The sequence below is a fragment of the Homalodisca vitripennis genome, chromosome 4 (genome assembly GCF_021130785.1).
Source record: "Homalodisca vitripennis isolate AUS2020 chromosome 4, UT_GWSS_2.1, whole genome shotgun sequence".
Taxonomy (NCBI): domain Eukaryota; kingdom Metazoa; phylum Arthropoda; class Insecta; order Hemiptera; family Cicadellidae; genus Homalodisca; species Homalodisca vitripennis.
The window spans coordinates 117,910,163-117,933,563 of NC_060210.1; the positions used below are offsets into that span (position 1 = coordinate 117,910,163).

Genomic DNA, 23,401 nt, shown 5'->3' on the forward strand with positions numbered 1-23,401 from the left:
AAGATTTCCCTTCTTTGGATAGACAAATTATGATCTCCTCACTATATTCCCTGAGTTTATAGGAATGTTTTTGAGTTTATAATGTAATTAAAAAAGTACGATTCTATCACACTTGTCATAAACATTATTAGAAAATAACAATAGGAAAAAGCTAATGTACCAAGGTTCATTTTTCTACTTCTATTAATTTTAATATATATAAGTGAATCTAGGTAAAATATATTTTAATACCGTTGTTTATACATTTTCGGTTTAACGATCCAAAACTAAAACTAATAGCATATTCAACAATTTAAACAAGAAATTATACGGTGTTACAAAATATCATAAAAGAAGACCTTCGTTTGGTAATAATTAATTACATCCAATAACAATAAACCACTTCATTCGCATACATTAATTAATTTTAAACTGCCATTAGTATGCAAATTACTTCACATTGTTGGAATTCATTAAAAAAGTCCGATCATGCTGGTAATGAACGCTACTAAATTATTCACACGTCGTGGGTTGTAGATTAAATGTAAATATTTCATTGATGTTTCCGCAAATGTAGTCACTGAGTATTCCCGTACTAAGGGATAGAAGTATATAAAGTTTATGCTTCATACAAGATATTTATAGATCAATAAATATTAAAATATATATTACATAAAACATAAGAAATATATGAACAAGGTTTAATAGGCGTTGATTTTGTGCTGTTTGTACCTATTTATTTATACATGTAATTTAAATTTTACTGTAATAATTTTAAGATATTGTCTTCCACGGTATGTTATTTGTTTAACAAATCATATCAAAAAAACATTTAAATTATAGCAACCTGATGTATAACTAACCTTACTAAAATAAAAATTATTGCAAAGAAAATATAAAAAAGTTGTTCAATGTTTTACATTTGGATATAAAATGCAAGGAATCACAACTGAATACTAATTTAAGAGCAGTTAATTATCTAAATACAAGTACAGTATATATAATATTCGATATTTAATTTGTTTAGATTGGATAAAGTATAACTGGAAGCGTGCAAATTGATTGATTAAAAATTATATAATAAGCATAAACTTGTTTAAAAAGGCCATTACAATTAATTATTATTCTTGATTGTTTTTTATGTTTTCATACAACATGATATACCAAAGGTTATATCATCTTTCGCATGTACTTTGGCATTTCCCAAAATATTTAGCGTTGGGTCGAGTTTCTAAAAACTCACCATCACAACTTACAAAACAATGCTAGATAAAAACCATTGAAAATAAGTATGTTTGGTTCTTTGAAGGTACAATAATAAATAGCTAATCAATATGGATTACTGTACGCTAAATCATCTATTAAATAAGACTTTTAAATTATAAATCTTGGTAGAACCTGTGGTACATCATTTTTAGAAGTTGATTGATTATAGTAACGCTAAGCCTTTCAAACATGTCCACAGATATTTTAAACACTCTCCATCAAACTATGCTAGTAACAAAATATTATATTGCAATTCTTATGCAACATATTTTGTGCTTGAATCATTGCGTGAAGTATTGAATTTCTTACTGAAACGCAAACAAACTTGCTAGTGACATTGATTGAGACTATTCAATTCTGCTGGGAAGTTATTAGTTCATGTGATGTATGGACCGACAGATCCACGTTACTGTAAATACAAAATGAAAAGTTACGCCAGGAAAATATTCATTTATTCGAGATGTACGCAGGTTTTAATTAGAACAACTCTACTATGAAATACGTTTATTTCCTAATGGTTTACAAAATAATTATGAAGGTATTTTTTTAAAATTATTTTGTGTATTTAGACTTCCTAGTTTTAAGTTCAATGATTTACAACTATATAAATTACACACAGAACAGTAATTAAATTACAGTAAATTATGTGACATGTAGCATATGAATATGAGTCTTGTTTGATTAAGAATGCTTTAAAAAGCTATTGTATACCTTTTGTTTAATCAAAATTAGTTTTCGTTATGAACTATAGAACTTGGTCAATTTTACCTTTAATAACAAAAGGATAGTACAAGCATACACACTATTTTTATAGATTTATTTAAATACAATATTAATATTTCTTAATTGAAAAACGGCACTTAGCTATGACTTCGCATATTTTTATCAAAGATGAATACTACAAAAACGATAAAAATAGGACCAAACTAGTACTTACCTAGTTAAAGTTAACTTTTACAGATACAGAAATATTTTACATACATTTTATGTCCAAAGAGCGATAGAATATAAATAGCAAATTCTGACACTCAAATTTCATGGATAGTTGTATTGGCTTAGAGTGGCTGGAATATATGAATAACATAAATTCAAGAGCTCTGAGTCCCTACTGTAGGGTTTTCCATCGTAAGTGGCATATATCATTTGGGTATAAACTAGGATTTGAGTACGTAATTTATGAATAAGTCCTAAAGGTAACTTAATTCTTAAAACACTGGAATTCTTTTGTAGCAAACTATCCATTACCCGCTGCTTCGCACGCATTTTTTTTCTAGAACAACTGGGACATCTGGGACATATTCTTTTTAAATTGTTCTAAACATTCCTGAGATAAGCGAACTCACTGAAAGACGCAATAAGTACAAACCAGCTATGAATACTTTATGTGATAACATATAGATTTATTCTCTTAAAATTAAAGTTTTTTAAATTTCAATATAACTATAATTTAAAGAAAACTTTTCGGTTTTGAACTGATTTATCTGAATTACAATTATAACTTTTAACCTACATGTTACTTACGCAGAAATCGTTTTATCCATTACAGTCTTGCATAAAGATCTAAACTGATAGACGTCGCTTTAATCGAAATAATACCACCAATGATTCCATCAATTTTTATCTTCACGCTGTACGTTTATGTTATATTTGAATATAATAAACAGGTTAGGGATAATTATACTTAATTATACTTATTACACTTAAGACAGAGAGAATCAAAATATTATGAAAACTGTAAAAGAAGAATTAGACAAACAATAAAATTCTCGTCCGGTCCATGTAGTAAAAACAAGGAAATTATTTTACTTGTTTTCATTACACCAATTTGGGTTGCTATAATTTACTGTTTTCCACAAAGAACTATTTCTTCAGATCTTTCGTTTTCTTACTCTTGTAAAGGGTATTTTAGTTTCAGATTTAGTGTTAATTCATATCTGACCCCTATTTAATTAACATATGACGATGTTAAAACTAATTCGTCAATTATTAGGAGTCAACCCGTTAGAAAGTATTATTTTAATTCTGTGAATAATGGGAGGTCTTTGCAATTCCAGGTTATTTTTCCAGGTCATTCAGAATACATTTAACAATTTTAAGAATATAACTTTGAAACTTATGTCTAATAATATGTAATACTTTTAGATAAAGTTGATTTTATCCCGTATCATAGTTTAATAATGGCATTGCATAATTGATATGCGATTTAAAATATATATACACTGTATTAAAAAAATAATTCTGACGTAAAAGATTTTTGATGGAGTAAAAATTAAAAACATTTGACATTTAAGACTTTATTTTTGATCAAATATACTTTGTAATCTCCTCGATCCATTTTTGCACTTTTCTTTGAAGGGCATTTAAAACCTGAAGAAGAGAACAGGTACAACTATCGAAACGTCGTGGTTAATTCTACCTCCTGCAATATGTTTATATATATATATATATATATATATATATATATATATACACAATGTAACAGTGCGCTAAATCATGTGTCGCGTTGCAGGCTTCACTAAAGTTGCATTAAATAATGTCAAACCTATAGCTCACCTAATTCTAGAGATGTCATGCGGTCAGATAGACACACAATCATTATACAGAAAACAAATTTTTACATACCCCGGCAGACAAAAAAATTGTTTCCAAATTAAATGTTTTACATGCATCATCATAGAACTCATTCATGTGTATGTAAAAATGAAGATTAATTCCAAATTTAAAACGGGTATGTGTAGATGTTCTTGCTACGTGGTATATTAATATTCTTATTCAATGACTTTCATAGTTTAAATAATAACAGTTCCTGAAGCTGGAATCACATATTGTCACAAATATATAAAATTTACGTTTAATCTGCTATTTTTCTTTTTACTGTATTAATTATTCACAGTTGTTAATATGTAACATTAACATCTCATGATAGTACTAAGCTTGTTAAAAAATTTATTTATTCTACTATTTACCCATAAAGCCAATGAAAAAAATATTTGCTAACGCTCAGCTAAATAAGTGACTTTTAACATCATCGAACTAAATAATTTAAAATAAATAAATAAAAAAATTTTGCTAATATATAAATTAAACTTCATTTAATATATCAAGTGTATAAGTCACTTCGTTTTCAAGGTATCGTGCGGACAGACAGACAGACAGATAGATGAACAGACAGACTGACAGAAATGACATTTGTCCAGCAACACGAGTGATAGGATACGTTACAACTCAATAAATATTAAATAATATTATACTGCTAAAACACATCCTTTCATAAACTACATATTAGAATATCCTGAAGCTGATGTACTACTAATTATGGAATAGATTTATGCGCTGGATGTTAGATAACTTAATTAAAATGGTTAATTTAGTTAAAGTGTATTTCCTCGTAAACTCTAATACGGTATTTAAAACCCATTAAACACTTAAACTCACCTAAGCTTTAGAAACGTTCGTGGAAAGCTCAAACGTGGCTAAAAGTGTTACTAACCATTTCCTGGAAGGGTGAAGAATCTACATTATTAGAATAATTTCATGTTTTCGTACGATGATTTATGCATCTTGTAACATATGTAACATGAAACGAAAGCTCTTACACTCTGGATGTGTCTACTGATGATTCAGGTGATTTGAAATATATCACACTATGATAGGCCCGGAACCGAAAGCCAATTCATATTTTATAAGAACACAAACTGGTTTTTATAAAATCGATAAATAAATTTACCCTAAAAGAGAAATTGATCGTCCGCTGCGCTAGTTTTCGTGGCGGCCCCAATGAAAGTGTTTCAACAGTGTTAAAGATATTAAAATATATTTTTAACGGGTATTAATTTTCTTAGTTTTATACATTTATAAGTAATAAGTGGACACGTTAATAAATGTTAAATGAACGTCAGCTAACGCCATACTGGCTCTAAAAGTAATGTCTCTTTATCTAGTTTCCTGACGGTAATATAACTATTTTTGTGGGAAACGTTCGGTTGTAAGTGTATGAAGGTAAAAAAATGTAATATTAAAAAATATGTTTTAATATTTTTAACCCTTTCGTTACCCTCCCAACTCGACCTCCACCAAAAAGAACAAAGCTAACAATCAATTTCTTTTTTTTTCGAATAATCCTAATTGATTTCGATAAAAACTGGCTATGTACTTATACAGTGCGAATCGACTCACAAATTCTAATGCTAAAATCACAAAAGTTATTTTCTCTTTAATTCAGTTTAGATTCTTTAGTGGCACAGTTATTTGTTGAATTTGTTTACTTCAGTACTTTTAAAAAAGCCTGCACATTTTTAGTTTTTGCGAGATTTTGGTATCTATATTGGTTTTAAACATGTAGCACAACTTTTCTATACTTTGGAAGATAAAAATTCAGATTATTTTGTTAGTTTAGCAATATTAATAAAAGGAAGTCCACAAAAATGTTTTTATTAAAGTTAAAACTAGTACCACCTCTGGATCTCATGACCTGTGGGTCCTCCACAGATGGTCCTCACGGCGCCTGCCTGTAGGTTTACAAAGAGAGTGATTGGTCTCAGGTTCCAAATTTACAAATAGTCCCTTACCAGTCAACTTGAAATATAGACCTGCGTATACTGCATAATTAACGTAAGTACTATGATTAATTGCCGCATTTTTGTAATGTCTTTTTAGTGTGTTGGAGTGTCCTCTGGTAACGTATTATCTAATTTTAATTTAACTTAATACAGCAGCACCTGTTGACCCACTCGTTTTATACTGAAATTAAACTATGTAAATTATTACTTCAAACATAAATCCGAACAACGCCATCCGAACAAAGAATTATTACCCGTTGTTATAAATTAAATTTAGAAATAATTGTTCAATAACTAAACGATAGCTTCATTTAAGGCTCTGAAAATATAGAAGTTATCAACACCTTCATTAAATTTCAAATATAATGATAAAAAACAGTCAAAATCCCATAAAAATTTACAAGTTCTGTTTGAAGATAATTTGCGTACAATAGGCTATGGATAGTATTTACTTTGGTTATGAAGTGATATAACGAAGATGATCATTGTTTAACTAACAAGTGCTTGTTAAAATAAGTTATTCATTTGTGTAATTTTCGTTGTAACAAGGCAAGGCTTCCAGTTAACGCCAGAACGATGACGTTACTAGGAGTTATGTTTTGTGAAGTTATTAGCCAACTCTTTGTTGACTCTCTGAAATTACGGTGTTAAATAATATTTGTCTTTTGTTATTTTATACAAGGAGTTCTAATGTTAACGTTGACGATAGCAAAATTAATAAAACGAACTGAATCTTTCGAAGTTTAGAAAATTTGCTTAAGAGACTATAGACTACGAATGGCTGAAATCACTCTTCAAGGTATATTGTGACAAAGGTATGAAACGTAACGTGAGTTATATCACCGACCCTAACAGATGAATGTATAGAAACTCATCTTGTCCTCTCACGGAACTGGGTCCGAATCTTGATTCGAGTATACCGTTATAACACGCCTCTTTTCGTTCATGTGAAATTTTAATCTGAGCCTACCCTGAAGTAATACAATGAATGGTTCTCGGCAAGAATTTTAAATATTCAACTACAAATAAATGTGAGGTATGTCACAACTTACATTGCATAAAAGTAAATCATTTTTGACTATCGTGGTGTTATGGTTTCAGGCAAATTCTCCTAGTATCATTTGAAGGCCGAAAATTATATACACTAATTATTTACAAAGCATTTATGCCATTATTGTACATTTATTTCTCTTAAAATTTTGATTTGAATATGAAAAGTACATTATATAAATAATAAAATAATGTTTTAACACTTTCGGTATTTGCACACGATCTGGTTTGCATTATGATATGTTTGAGTATATGAGAAATTATTTTACTCTTTTTAGTGTATTAAAAATGTGTTAATTTTCGTTAATTCTATTCATTTTAGTGTTTCTTATATTTAATATTTGGTATATACAACTACAAATAAAGTATTTTAGTTAATAGTTATAATACTGAAAATTAAAATAAGTTAACTAAGTGAATTAGTTTCATGAGAAGATTAATTTACTTCAAAATAACGGTAAATTAATGTAACATTCAATATTAAAATAAACTCACAAACTCTATACCTTAATAAATTAAAATAACAAGTTTACAGTAAACATTTTAAATTATATAAAACAGGTTTTAAAGATAAAACGCAAGATTTTACAACTAAACTTAACCTAACATTTCATAGTTTGTTGAGAAACCATTCAACTGAGTAGAAACTTACCAATGACAAGTCTATTACTTTTCTGGTGACGCAACTTAAGACGTCTGTAACCAATCATAAGGGTATCATGTTCCAACCATCAAATTTTTCATCAGTAATCCCACATAAGAAAATAGCAATAGAAAATTGTTTATGAAAACAACATTGTCTAAGAAGAAGAACACATTGTAGGTTAAATTTAAATGTTCGAGCTTTAGCACATGTGTTGGTATCGTTTATTCTGAATTTTCCTCGTTGCTGTCATTTATACCCGTAATAGAAATGTAAAAAGTTTGAATTACTTTCGCTCACTTTAAATTATACATATTACTGCATATTATACATATTAATTATACATAATTATTCATATAGGATAGTCATTCATTTCTAAGCTATGTTTAAAATTTTAAAACTCTATGTCTTCTCGTGTTGGTTTGAAATCGATTACAAAGTTTATACTTAACAAATCAATAAGAAACCAAATAACACAAACATTAAACAGTGTTTAATATAGTTTGAGTTAAATGCGTAAACGGTGTTCAATGCAGATAACACAAAATTCTTTAATGCAGTCCAAGACCAGAGTGGTCAACATAGAACATGTACGCTGCTGGAATGAAGGACAACTGGGCTGAAAGAGGATTTAAAGGGGGCATGAGATTATTTCATCGCATGAGCTTAGGTATCATGAAGCAGCGAGTCTGAAGATGAATGTCCATTGGGCCTGACCTCTCCAAGTTTGGTAGTGGCGAATACGGCGCGGGTCATTCCAATACACTAATCGAAAAAACAGCAAATTCGTATCAAGCTAGTTTCCACGGAATGTTAAATTCATCCCATGCTAGGTAAAATAATTACTTGGAATTCCAGCTGAGTCGGAACAAATCAAGGCATGAATTGTTGCATACTTTTTAGCATAGTTCCTCGATGCACGCATTCCATACTGATGCGGAAGGAAAACAGTGATGGACCTAGAAAAACCAAAGTCTTTTAAATGCATTGGACCATCAACAATTATCTTATCAGGAATATATTCCACCATTGCATCGACAGATTATAAGAAGCATAAAAAATTGATAAAACGTCTTCAAGCCCCGTTTTCTATTAGAAGTTCCTGTTGACTATTGAAAACACATTTACGTCTTGTGCTTTTCTTCCAATGCAAAACTCTGCTGGAAACCGAAAATAACAAATTATGAGACAAATTTATGTCACCATACTATATGAAACAAGGACGTTTAGACATCATTGTAAAACAAAAGATTTTCGATGCATCTTTAATACTACTAACAGAAATAGAATACTTTTACGTAATCAAATTTACAGCTTGGCTGAGTTCTATTCCAAGCGAAGGAAGAAACACTAAAGCTGAAAACAAGACTAAAAATATATACTATATGATAATCATGATTATTAAAAAAGCTACAATTACCGTGTTGTCGATTCCATGTCGAATTGTATTTGCCCGATGCTCCGAACCACTTCGAATCAGTGCTTGGTCGATATACAAGGTGAGCCGGATCAGTACTTGGATCACCATTGCCACGAACAGGTTCTTGTGGATGCGTGTCCGATTGTTCCTCAGACTCCTGTAACATTCATCCACCATACTTACAATGAATCATTGTTTTGTCGATATACAAGGTGAGCCGGATCAGTACTTGGATCATCATTGCCACGAACAATTTCTTGTGGATGCGTGTCCGATTATTCCTCAGACTCCTATAACATTCATCCATCATAATTACAATCATTGCTTCATTAATATACAAGATGAGCTGGATCAATCACCATTGCCACGAACAGGTTCTTGTGGATGCGTGTCCGATTGTTCCTCAGACTCCTGTAACATTCATCCACCATAATTAAACAACTCTATATATATATATATATATATATATATATATATATATAGAGTTGTTATAAAACAATGAGTAGGATCTGTTCTTGGATTACCATCGCTACAAATTGGTCCTTCTGGGTGTGTCCAATTGTTCCTCAGACTTAACAAACTTGGGAAATTATAAAATACAAAATGGACCAATCCATACAATTTATTAAATGTATGTTACTTTTTTCTGTTTGGTGAGCGTTTTAATCATCCAAAAAACACCAAACAAAACATTTTATTTGGAAAAGCGAAACCGGTTTTTTTAATTAGTTGCACAGTTTTAAAAGAATTTTACAGCGTTAAATAGTGTGACAGTGCAAATTTTATTCGCATATATGGTTTTTTAACTTTTCCAATGATTTTTTTTAAATTTACCCTTTAATATCTGAAAATTTTGATTTTGGTTTTGGTCCACTTTGCATTTAGACAATTCTTTGAAACACTATTATAACATGAAATATTAAACTGTGGTCTATGGGCTAAAAATGAATTGAATACAAGGTTAAATTAAGTAGAACAAATATTGTTACTTGTAAATGAAATTAAAGAATTAATCAAGTTCGTAAATTATTATGGAATTTAATTGTTAAATATCGTAAAAATATAACGGTTTCTTACAAAAACAGAAAGATTACACCGAGTAGTGGTATACGAGTATTTCACAGTTGTTTGACACAACAGTGGACCTCTGCAGGATATCAATGGCTGGGGATGTTTACTCGTTGCTTTGCGAGGTTTGAGGATTACTAGGAGGATCTGAGCATTTTATGTTCCGGTGAACTCGGCGACATATTTTCCACACGATTTCAGTCTTTGTTAGCTAAGAAATGAACGCGAGTAGCCTTTCAGCCTGTTACGTTGCACGAGAAATCTCAGTTGACTGCATTTATTGATCTATCTTTGTTTGTATTTTAAAATTTTTATTAAATCGTTATTTGTCTGACCATCTTATGTACACAGTGGATTAATGTATCAATATGAATAATACTGATGATTGCATATTCGGTGTTCAACAAATACATTTTAAATTTAAACAAGGGAGACGAATAAAGATATACCCTTTACCTTCATTAAAAAAATAATAATCGTGTACGATAACGATGTTGTAAAGGCATCGTGAAACGTATTAATGGTACTGGTTTAGCGTAAGTTTGCTCGAAATAACATGTTACAATACTACACATCTGTAAATTAGTTAATCAGGTATCTAAGCAGCATATTCATTCCCAGGGTCTTATACTTGCTGAGTCCTCTGAACATCTTACACTATACTAAATACTACTATAGTACTATACAGTAAATAGTACTATAGAAAAGTATATACAATCTTACACCATAGTTAGACAAGTATTGATATTTAACATTCCATACTATATACAGGTAAGTATTGATACACGGTGTGATTTAAAAAATATGGATACATTCTGCTTAGTTTTTGATGAAGGGATAGAACTCGGGACAAATTTCTAGGAAGTAGAAGTGAACTTTGTAATTACTATTGAAACTTTTCCTGTTTCCCCAAAATGGGAATTGGGGGAGGGCGGCTCAAAAGTTTTAAAAGTAAATACCCATCAAGTGATACCTCATTTGATAGATCTTGATAAAAAAGAACAGTGGAAACTTGAGTCCTATCTCAACCCAGTACAAAATGGCAGATCATTGAAATATTGGTCCAAGATTTGGTTGTTCAAAACTTTTTTATACATCAAAATAAAACATTTAGTATTGAAGGATGGACGATGGTGATTCGGTATGAATATCTAAAGGAGTACATGAAAAGTAGATAGGGGCCATTTACAACTTTTTTTCGCTGTTATCTCAATGTTGTTAGGAATGAAAAATCCATTTAATAGAGGAGGAATATAGACGTAATCTATGCTAATATTAATGGTAGTAACCAAGCTGTGTGACAGTAATAAAGAGTTTGGGCTGAGTATACGACTACGAAACGGTTTCGATTATGAGATGTGGTCGGTAATAAATAATATGTGAAAATTAGCCAATTGATGCGTTTAGTAGGAATATCGGGAAGATAGAAATAGAAAGGAAGAAAGTGCTCATAATTCTTACTATGCAAGAGGGTTATGGGCAATGATGGTACTGTTAGAGCTAAAGTAAGACACCCTTCCTTTCCTAATCTGCAGGGCCAAATAAGGTACGTATCCACTTCGCGGGAGGAACTAATAATAAAAGAGAACAGAAGTGATTCAATCATTTAGAGACCCTCCGTCATGGTGTTGAATCACAAAAGTTCTTTCAAAATAAATAAGTATAAAATTGGTACCAATTTTAAATTTAGCTTTAAACTGGAGCTTTAATCTCTCAAGAAGTTATGACAACTAGCAAATTCACTTAACTTGAGCGATTGCCCTATCCGTCAGTCCTATCAGGGAACATACACTCACTTGTCAAACATTGTATCATTTGTACACTCCATCGCCGAGTTGTGATATAATTTTTAAAATGCGAGTGAGTTTTTGAGTAGTCAAATACTATTATCCACAATATCAGTTTTTAGTTCTTATATTACAATACGTTAAGTATCTGTAGACCACATGACATACGTATTTAGTTTAGCGTTCTTTACGTGTTTCTCTGACATTTAACAGTTTATTTCAACACGTAACTCTACTCCAGTTTTGAGTATATAAGTTTTGTATTTAGGATTTCATAGACGTTTTTGTAACTAAATTTATTTTCTCTGCGTTAAGTAAAAATTGCATTAGTTGCTAAATGTGTGCATTTATATTGATGCATCTATGTACAACTAGAAGATGTAATTAATTAAAACATCCGTTAGTAGAACATATTATTTGTAATTGGACTTTGAACGTATTGCCTATCATCCAGAGCTGCTGTCGTCTATAATTACACATGTTTGAACTATTTTATGATGATTTTACCAATCCTAACTATAATGGCTTTAGAACTGAGAATTGTAAATGATAATCGGGAAACATAATACAAATCATCTTGTACAATCACTATAAATAGTTTATAAAATATAATAAACACAACAAAAAATTACAAGTACACAATAATTTAATGCTACACAATTATAATTACGTTAGTAATTTTATTATAAATTCAATACTAGATGTAAATAAATCTTAACACGTTCAGAGCCTGGACGCATAGAATAAACACAATAATTAAACCACGGGCTTACATGTTTAGGCCGGTGATAAATTTGTTGTCTCTATAACGTGAGTACAACAACAATACACTTATGTGCAAACACTTTATAACCAAATTACCTAACAATATTTAACTTTCTGTACCGGCTCCAGGGTTATTATTGAGCTTAGGGAGTTTAAATGCAATATAAAAAATTAAACACCAAGTAAAATATATGAAAAGTTTTGATAGGTAAAGGAAGTTTGCGTCAGTATACACAGTTTACGTTTCGGAGTTCTTTTATGATCAGGTTTTACTGAACAAGGCACTGAAGTACTTTCGTCAAACTAACACGTTGTTGTTAGTTTAACTTTTAAAGAAGTTTTCAGGGAGATACAATATAATATCGTCTTCCATTTACATTTTTTTCATTTAAACTTACTCAAACATTTATTTTAGTAAATATTACCGTGTAACATGTTATTTTAAAGCGAATTGATTACAGATTAAGAATATTCTTGTTTCAATATTTTGCATTTAAATGTGTATAATACAATGAGTAAAAACACAAATGACCACTATTTTGACACAAAAGTTGTTTTGTGAATAAATTTTTCTAATACGTTTCAATACGTATTACGCTAATACGTAATAAATGTTTCAATAGATGCACGAATTTTTCTGATTTGTATTTTATCAGTTTTTATATTGTAAATTTTGGAATTCATATCCGGAATCTCCATTTTTGGTCTACACTTGTCCTAAAATTTGATAAAATAATACGTTGGATATACATCCAGAATGTGATTTTAGGAAATTTACATTTAATTTCGTTGTTATATCTTTAACTATTCTTTAAATTCTTGAGATTAAGCCTTAGGACATCTCAGCTGACACCCTGTATTTAGTATTTTCATTACTATCATTGGTTATAGTAATACATTAGTGACCTAAACATTGAGGAATAATTTATATAGTCTTTCACATTATAGTGCCAAAAAGAACGTTCTCACAAATAAGAACAATTTGTCACAAAGATAATTTTATTACATACTAGCTTTTTTCCGCGTCTTCGCACGCTTTTCGTAAGCTTTGCCCGTATATGATCTCTTCTGGTTCAAGTGAGTTATATTTGCAACGCCCATGTACAGTTTACCTTGTTGCCACGATCAAGAAAATCTGCCAAAAGTGTATGTTTATAGCCATTATACACGTACATGTACTTTATTACAAAGTGGTCTAACACTCAAGCTTTAAGTTCAGCCAGAAATGTATTTTAAAGACAAATATACATCAAAACGTAGCGCCTTCAAATAGTGTTTGGCTATTTAATATACGTAAATGTTTCGTAATTGCAGTTTATAATGTGCAGGTGCTTTTATAACTTTTATATTTTGCAGTGCCGCCTGGTGGTGAGTTACATCAATGGGCATAGCATATAAACCTTTTACGGGGAGAAATAAATATAAATACAAATTTTTACAAAGATCAGTCGAATAGTTTCTGATTCTATAAAGGACATACAGTACACACATTCATTCAAATAAATATAGATTCCTAACGTTAAGAGTGAGTAAATACATTTAAGAATACTCATTTTAAATAATTATTTTACCTAGATATTTCATTTGTCGAATAGACAATGCAAGTAGAAACAAGTCTAGACATTTTCAGGGACAGCGATGCATTTTAAAAGCCTCTTTAATACTCTGGAATAGTGGTTGACGCTCTGAAAGGGATCTGGAGATGAATTCGTTATGAGTTGCCGCGCCTACCCCCAAGGCCTGTGGACACAGGCACGAGATTGGCTTTATAGCTATTAAATTTTCGTTATCACATGAACACTTGTACCAAAACCTCTGCTATGCTTTTAGTGAATGTTATTTCTTATTGATATCGTAAGGCAATTTATTCAGTGTTAAAATATTTTTATATGGACATTGCTAATTATTTCTGTGCACGCTTGGTGTCGTAGTATACATTTAATATATGGAATATTTAATAGGTCGTTGTAATAATTGGTGACAGATTTTATACAATTATAGCATACAAATGTATTTTATAAAACTGATTATCAATCATTTCAAATATATAACCAAGCATTACCAATATAAGGAGTGGTATAAAAATTAATTGGCTAGAAATTTGTTTTTGCAGTTGCTGGTTTTAACACAAGGTATATTTTACTTCATCAAAGTAAACCAAAATATATTTTAGATATATAACTTCTATGTAAACGTTGTTTTATTACGTTGTGGATTTTTTAAACTGAGTCTCCAGTGGTATTTAAGTACTAAACCGAATAATTATTCGGTCAAAACATCATGGTTCCTTTTGAATTGAATGTTCATATTTAGGTTTGTACTTAAACACCGGATAACTTTGCTCTGACAGTAATAATAAGGTCACAACCACTTGGCAGTGACATGGTGATAGCAGTAAGCCATGAACGAGTCGAAAGCTGGTAATAAGTAAGGGCTGGTAATAGGTAAACACCGAATACCCTAAAGACCCTAACGTTAATAAGGTCACGATCACTAGGTGGTTAGGAGGAAAGCAATAATTAGCCACTAACGAGTCAAAAGCAAGTATATTTAAACACCGAATATCATGTCCCTATCAGAAATGAGGTCACGATCAGGCGATGGTAACAGGAGGAAAGAGATAATTAGCCATTAACGAGTCAACAGTGGCTCGTAAGTGCTAGTATAGGTAAACACCGCATACCTTGTCCCTGGCAATAATGAGGTCACGAAAACTCGGTGGTAACAGGAGAAAAGAAAAAATTAGCCATTACGAGTCAACAGCGATTCGTAAGTGCTAGTATAGATAAACACCGGATACCTTGGCTCTGGCAGCAATGACTTCAGGATCAGTCGGTGGTAAAAGGAGGAAAGCGATGATTAGCCATTAACGAGTCAAAAGCGACTCGTAAGTGCTAGTGGAGGTAAACACCGGATACTTTGGCTATGGCGGTAATGAGGTCCCGAACAGTCGGTGCTATCAGGAGTAAAGCGATAATTAGCCATTAACGAGTCATAAACAACTCGTAAGTGCTAGTAGAGGTAAACACCGGATACCTTGGCTCTGGCAGCAATGAGTTCAGGATCAGTCGGTGGTAAAAGGAGGAAAGCGATGATTAGCCATTAACGAGTCAAAAGCGACTCGTAAGTGCTAGTAGAGGTAAACACCGGATACTTTGGCTATGGCGGTAATGAGGTCCCGAACAGTCGGTGCTATCAGGAGTAAAGCGATAATTAGCCATTAACGAGTCATAAACGACTCGTAAGTGCTAGTAGAGGTAAACACCGGATACCTTGGCTATAGCGGTAATTAGGTCAGGATCGCGAGACGATGACGGGAGGTGGGAAGAAGGTCGATAATAAGCCATTAACGAGGCGAGGCGATTCTCCAAGAGGCCTCAAGAGTGGTGAAGGAAAATGCAACGTTTGTAAGAAGTTCGGTCTCGGCCCAAGATGGCGGCTGGAGCACCCATTGTAGGCGCTGAGTCGACGTATAATGATTGGTGCTCAGCGCTCAGCACCTCTCACTGCCTCATCATTGTGTGATCGGACAGACCTGTCCGCCCACCTCCGTATCCACAACTCGTTTAAAAGGTTACATTTAAAGTATTATATTGATATATGGTAAATTTTCTTACTAAAAAGTCCCACCAAGAAATTGGTAAGTTTCTACACGAAGAAAAATCATTTTATCAGCATATATAGTAAACTTTATTTCCCAAACTGTCTGTGCCGATTATTTTTTTATATTAACGGAGAAAAATTAAAGAAATAAATATAAAAACTGCTCTGTAACGCCAATATCTGGAAATTAAACTACCATTTTAAAAGCCTATTCTAAATAAGTTTGTTATATATTATTTCATATAATATTTTTATTTTTGTATACATTTAAACAAACATATCGGCCAATTTATATAAAAATGAAAAAGTAAAACTTTTAAATATTTAATATTGTAAACACGCGTTTTGATATTTGGCCATATACAGTGTATAGTTCAACAAGCTCTAAAACAAATAAATAAACATATAACATAAATGCACGCGGTTTTCTAAACTGAAGATGGCGTAATAATCGAGACACAGGTTTTGGTATTAAATATGTTTAAAAATCTAAACCCTGTCTTAATTTTTAATATTAATTAGTAAGATAAGCTTACATATTTGGAGTTTATAATATAGAGGCGTATAGATTTTGTTGTTAAAAATATATTCTACATACAAAATTATAGTTCACTATGTAGTGTTGCTATAGTAATTAATTTTTTTAAACAATAAACCTAATAACCTATAAACATATTATTTATTCATTGACTATTATTCATCATCATGCATAATTTTAGCAATGGCTATAACTATACAATTCATGATTATCTTTTAAAACGACCTAAACTTACTTTGATACAAATGATAACCAATAAAAGCAAGGTCTGACGTTTTGGCGTTGTTTTTTGGTAAGCAAAGCGTATCTGGGATACATAACGTATGTATCAGCTGGTATGGATATTTTATGAATATATGGTCTTAAGCAAATATTTAGTCGAACAGAGGCGCAAAGCTCCTTGTAGTGGGTACAAGTTCCTGAATATTATAATCTATTAGAGTTTGGGAACTTCCACATATTGGGAACTTTCAGAAGCAGGCATGCATCTGGAATCTCAATGCTTGGAAATGTATCGGTTTGAACGTTTCTAGAGCTGGGAGCTGATAGAAACAACACGATTTTTCAGGTACTAAGGTTTTATCGGATTGGAGCTTCATGGATAGAGACTCAGAGGTTAATTCTACAAATTTGTGAGGTCTTCGGAAGACCATGAACTCTCAAAAACCGAAAGGTTTGATTTAGAAAACTTTTAGAAGCCAAGATATCAAGTAAAACAAAAGAACATTTACATAGGCTAGCAGCTTACACAGGCCAGGTTCTCGAAAGGCTGAGATATTTACAGATTAATGCTTCTAGAGGCAAGAATGTTCCAGTTTCCAAGATCTCTCTGAGATCTTGCGTTTCTAGAGGTCAGGATATTTTAAAAATCTAGAGACACTTGTAGAGGCTGAATGCTTTCACAGAAATTTCACGCAACTTTCAGATGCCTTGAAACTTCTTGAGGCGATAATTTCCCAGGAACTTGGAGCTACCATAGGCTGCTGAGAAATCCTAAGTTATAACCTCCAATACTGAGAGCCCTCCTAATTGAGGGATTTCCAAACAAATTTGCAATTTAATATCCCTTAGAGTCTGGAGTCTTTTAGAGATGGGAAACTTGCAGACGCCGCGAAAATATGAAAATATTTATAAGAAAGTGAAAGATTTCAGAGCGTAGAACTTTCCAAACGTTGGGAATTTCTAGAGGCGTGAACTCCCAAGTACCAGAGAGTGCGAGTAATAAGTACGAAAGTTAACAAGCCGAAAGCAGTTATAGACCGGAGTTAATTGGTTGCAAGTTTGGGGTCACCTCACACAGGTCAGACCTTGTCAAGGGTCAGGTGATTTAGTAACAACTAAATTGAATCACCAGGTCGATTTTAACATTATTTCTCGTAACAAATGTTGATTAAAGAATTAAAACATTGATGGTTGCAAATAACAGTTAGTTACTTTTGTATTTCCAAGATATTTATTTGTTTACTTTTTCCAAAGTTATTAAATTTATTTTGTTATTCTTTATAAATATTCTACTTTATGACTTATATTACATTTATTATCCTTATGGTATCAATGTATCCATTTCATTTTGTATGAAATTAAATGTTAATAAATGTTTTATTTGTAAAAAATTATTAGATGTGTATGTATTTTCTTAATTTTCCAAATTCGTTTTATGCACTGTGTGACTATTTCAGTTTTAAAAATGAAACATGGCAAGCGATAGTAAGTGACAGTAGGAGAAGGTTGGTTAGAAATATTACATTTTTTAGTTTCGTACAATGAAATAAAGTTTTGATTGGGAACTTTCCCACGTATATCATTAAATTAATGTCGGTACTGTTATTTGGCAATTTCAAAAACCACAGAAAGTATATTTTATTAAACTATATGAAGCTTGGTTCAGCTAATTTCTTAAACTAGCTAAGAAGTCACTTTAAAACAATGCCTTAATGTAATGCAATCTTTAAATGTAATCATTAAAATCTTTAAAATTATTTAAAGCGTTACTTATGCTCAAACTTGTTGTGAGACGGAGGTCAATTTAAAACAAAGCTAGGAGTAAACTTTACTATGACAAGCAACAGTAAGTCTCTGCCAACTCTCAACCAAGGTCAAGCAGTGTTCTTTAAAAATTATCCTAGTCATAGACTTTGATCTCCTGGCACTCTAACATCTAAAGTCAATGATCATTTATCTTATATTGTAGAAGATCAAATTTGTAATTGTTACCGTAGAAATCGAGTTGACATTTTATCTATTTTCAAGATTGAATGTTCAACTATTAGTTCAGAATCCGTGAGTCCTGTAAACAGTCATGCTAGTACATCTGTAAGTCCTTTGTGTCCTAATACAACTGTAAATGAATCTGATGAGGAACAAGTTGTTATAATAAGAAACCCTAGAAAAAGGTTACTTTTGATTCTAATGATGATGTCTCAAAGTTTAACTACAGTGTTTTTATTTTTTTGTTTATTATATGCCTATTCATTTAAAAAGGCCTAAAATATGTATTTTTTAGTTTAAGTAGAACTTTATCTTTTGTAATTTGAATTGTATTTTAAAATTTCGGAATGTCATAGTTTTGAAAGAAAAGTTTTTTGTTTATTAAATTTTGAGTCTTAATCTTTATACATAAATTTAGTTTATTTCTATAAAAAGGAAGATGTTACATATGATAGTTATATTTCATATAAAATATATTTCACTCTATGTAAAACCACATATGTTTCAGACAGACAGTAAATTATTGTTTTTTTTTTTTAGTGATGACGTAGACCGAGTATTGATGTGTCCTTCAGGTTTCGTTATATGATTTATAAATTTGATGTATATACATATTATATAAAGGATGAACTTTAGAATTAATAATTTAACGCCGTTTTCAATATTTAAATTATTAATTGCTAGTAGTGTAGTAGTGTAGTAGTGAAAATAATTATATTAAGCAAAGCTTAGGAACAAAATTGACGAAATGAACCATAATCTATGACAAACAAAATAAAAGACGCTCAAACTTTGCTTAGATAGTCCGTAAGAGGATATGGAAGAAGCAGGAATGTCCTGAGGCAAGCAAAACACACAAAGATACGAGTTTGTCGACCGCCTGAAGCACAACTGATCAATCTTCCACAGCGGTCTGATCATCCTGCCTTCATCACCGCGCGCTACGCTGCGTTGCGGCATCATCATGTGTGCTTTATGTAGCATCCACCTCGAGGGAGTTCCTGGCACGTCAGATAATAAGTCAAAATTTGCTTCCACCCCCGCTATATGTTGTGATAAACTGCCAACATCTACTTAACGATAACTCCAGCATAATGATGTACCGGTTTATGTTATCGACTTTTCACTTCCCTTTGAGCAATCATTCGAAAGTAAAGTAGTGTCTTATTTTACTAGGCGATGTTAGGGTTAAGAGTTCTCTCTAACACAACCTGGGGACCAACGGCTTAAAGCTGACTTCCGAACCACCACCAATGTCGGACTGCTTGCAAGGATAGGATCACCCATCGAAGCAGTACCCACGCTCGACGTTGCTTGACTCGGTTATCTCGCGGTAACCGGCTCAACCACTGCGCCATTGGAACGTTATCTCCTTTTGGAACTGCCAGTCCAGCGTTTATACTTCCATAAATCAAATATTCTTTTATGGTTTACTCAGTGAACACTGAACCGTGGCCTTTTGCTAGCTAAACAGAGCTATAGTATTTGTGACGTTGTTGGTAACTGTTATACTACAAACAATAGACTTTGCTCAGAGAGTTCTGTTACTAATAGTGGTAGTTTCTCGTTGCTAGAAACTATACTCTATTATTAACACTAAATACTCCTCAGAGATCTGCGTACATTATCAGCTCTTAGTAGCTGCTATATTAGTCGCTGATTATTAATCACCTTAGTAGAAACTATGCTGTTACTGTTATAACAAAAAGTTTATTTTTTGGAATTTTTTTAAGGCTTTAGCTATTAATTGACCTTTAGCGAAGCCTACTACTAGTGAGACTGGAAAATGATCATTTCTGAATGTTTGTCTTTCTGTCTATCCACACGATATTTATAAAACGAACTGACCTATAGACTTGAAATTTTACACGAAGCTTTATTTATATATGAAATACACTGAGCTTGATGATAGTGCATGTCACTCCATGGGACTCGGTTGAGCGTTACCGAATATTTTAACATCGGTCTTATGGGAAACCATGATGGCAACGAGAAAACTGAAAGTTAATAAACTTGCAAACAAACTCAATACACCTATAAGAGGTTCAGACAGTGACATACTAACACATGTAGCTATCCGAAAATCATTGTCACTGACTTGGTGTGTAGACTTTTATTATTTGAACACTGATAAGAAACAAAATTTAGAGAGGAAAAAAGATCTTAATGTATCATGTGGCAAAAGATTACATCTGCAGATTTTACATTTTGCATGACATTTCATTTCTACATGAATGAGTTCTATGATGCGTTAATTTTTTGTCAACTTCTTTTGGATGATTGTCTGTTTGTCCGTCCGCAAGATATCTCGAGAATAAAATCAGCTAAAGATGTTGCATGCAATCTCAGCGAAGCCTGTTACAACACGTGATGTGACACACTTCTACCTTGTTTAACAACGAGAATAATTTTTTAAACAGACCTCAAAACCCACAGTAATAACTATAAGAGTCATTAGGATTTTATAGAAACCTATTAGACTCCAAGGTAACTGCAGATAAAAACGTTTTAGGGATTTTAGAAATTTTATTGAAAACTGCTCTGTTTTTAAGCAATTTAATATCACTAACTTTTTGAGAAGCATACGCCTACGTTGCAGCGGTACAAATGAATACATAAACATAATAACTAACTGATTACAGATATCCTGGCGTGATGGCATGTGTTTAATATGTCCTGGAGCGAGGTATCTAATTAAGAGTTTTAGTATGGTTGCTAAATATGTTAATTTATGAAACCTTTTTTGGTTATATCCCAGTATAGATTATTAATATGAATTGTCATAAATATGTCTTAATTTATATACTAATATAAAAATTTGAAGGCTTTTTATGGCACCTTACTACTAAAACTGAATTGTAAAGAACATTTATGTGCTCGTACTGAAGAAATGATAAGGACGGTAACAGTTCTAATATTTTAATTTATTGGTTTATATTCTTTTAAAAATTGTTACATCATATACTGTGTACAGGATAACCTTAAAACGTATAATGTTTCTACAATAAAATAATTGACGATAACAAATTACACTTCAAATTTATCTTCATTTCCCAGATGTATCTATTATATCTTATTAATTTTTAACCCATTTTAAAGTCGTTTCTTTATTTACTAAACAGAAAATTTAAACAAGACTTTGATCAAATTAATGGCACAAAGTAAAATAATGACTAATAATACAGTATAAGGGTACTCAAGAATCCAATCCTCTGGTACCACAAGCTTTATTAGAAAAATCAGGTGTTGACCAAAAAATCAAGAGCAGAGCCAAAATCTGTATTCTACACAAGATTAAGTTATTCATGAGCATACGACAAACAAAATGCATCAAGCTATGAGTGAGCATAAAGAATGATTGGTGCGACTACAATGCTGCAGAGATTAGGCAGTCTTGCGTTACACAGCGCGGCAATGCAAGTGGAATATATATATCCGAAACTGATATTATGTATTGCATAAAAAGTTAACAAAAAATATAACCCTAAATGGGTATAAAAGAAACGTCTAAAGTAAAGTAAAGGATCTCTTCGCCCAACAAATTTAGGACTAATAAGCCCTCTATAACACTTAACCTGGTTACCAACGGCTTAAAGCTGACTTCCGAATCACTAGCAACAGCCGGGCAGCGGATCACTGCAGGGACAGGATCGCTCAGCTGTGACTCATCCAGCAGCAGCCACGCTCAACATCGCTTGATTCAGTTATCTATCGATCTCTCAACATTGCAGTGGTATGAGTGTAAACATAATTACTAACTGATTACAGTCAAACCTGGCGTGATGGTATATGTTTAATATGTCCTGAAGCGAGGCATCTAATTAAGAGTTTCAGTATGGTTGCTAAATATATTAATTTATCAAACATTTTTTCAGTTATATTCCTACTGCGTCGTTGCTAAGAATCTCGTTTTAGCAAGACATCATGTCTATGTGGAGTATATAGTTTCGCGGGAAAGTACGTAAAACGAAGCTTCAGATAAAAAGAAACCGGTTTTGGAAAGTATAGGAAGATGTCTGGGAGCTTTCTCAAGATATATTATCATAACCTAAAATTCCAAAGAGTGTAACCTGATCCAAACACTTTACTCGTTGATATTAGTGGCTTAAGAAGTTCATAAAAACAGTAACTTCTCTGAGGAGTTTGAAAGAAATATGTGTAATTGAAATCACAAGCATTTGTCCCTAGTAATCGAAAACTTAGGATTACGATAAAAAATATACCTTACAAAACTTACCGGAAGTGACAGAAGATGGCAAGGGAAATTACCAAGGCCGCAAGAGACACGCTGAAACCGACAATCTCCAGGGTTCTCGTTTTTTCGGCGATATCCAGCTTCATCTGGAACAGTAAATACAAATAATTGGCATGTGAATACGTGCTGATGGAATCCTTTTTGTAAAATATAGTTTTTTTATCATTACAATTTCCCATCCAGTTCAAAGGGATTGTAGGGGAAGTTCAAGCATGCAAAACTTTATTAATTTTTATAAATAGTCTTAAACATTATTTTTA

At 32.0% G+C, this 23,401-nt stretch overlaps 1 protein-coding gene across 2 annotated transcripts in view; it reads right to left on the reverse strand.

Moving 5' to 3' along the window:
* LOC124359998 (PDF receptor) overlaps window positions 1-23,401 on the reverse strand; it is a 264,911-nt gene that overhangs the window by 161,327 nt on the left and 80,183 nt on the right. For both annotated transcript variants that reach the window (XM_046813220.1, XM_046813221.1), the window contains exons 4-5: window positions 23,124-23,227; window positions 8,918-9,074 (exon numbers count right to left, since the gene is read on the reverse strand). In XM_046813220.1, the coding sequence (XP_046669176.1) occupies window positions 8,918-9,074; window positions 23,124-23,227 (261 nt within the window). The remainder of the gene's footprint in view (window positions 1-8,917; window positions 9,075-23,123; window positions 23,228-23,401) is intronic.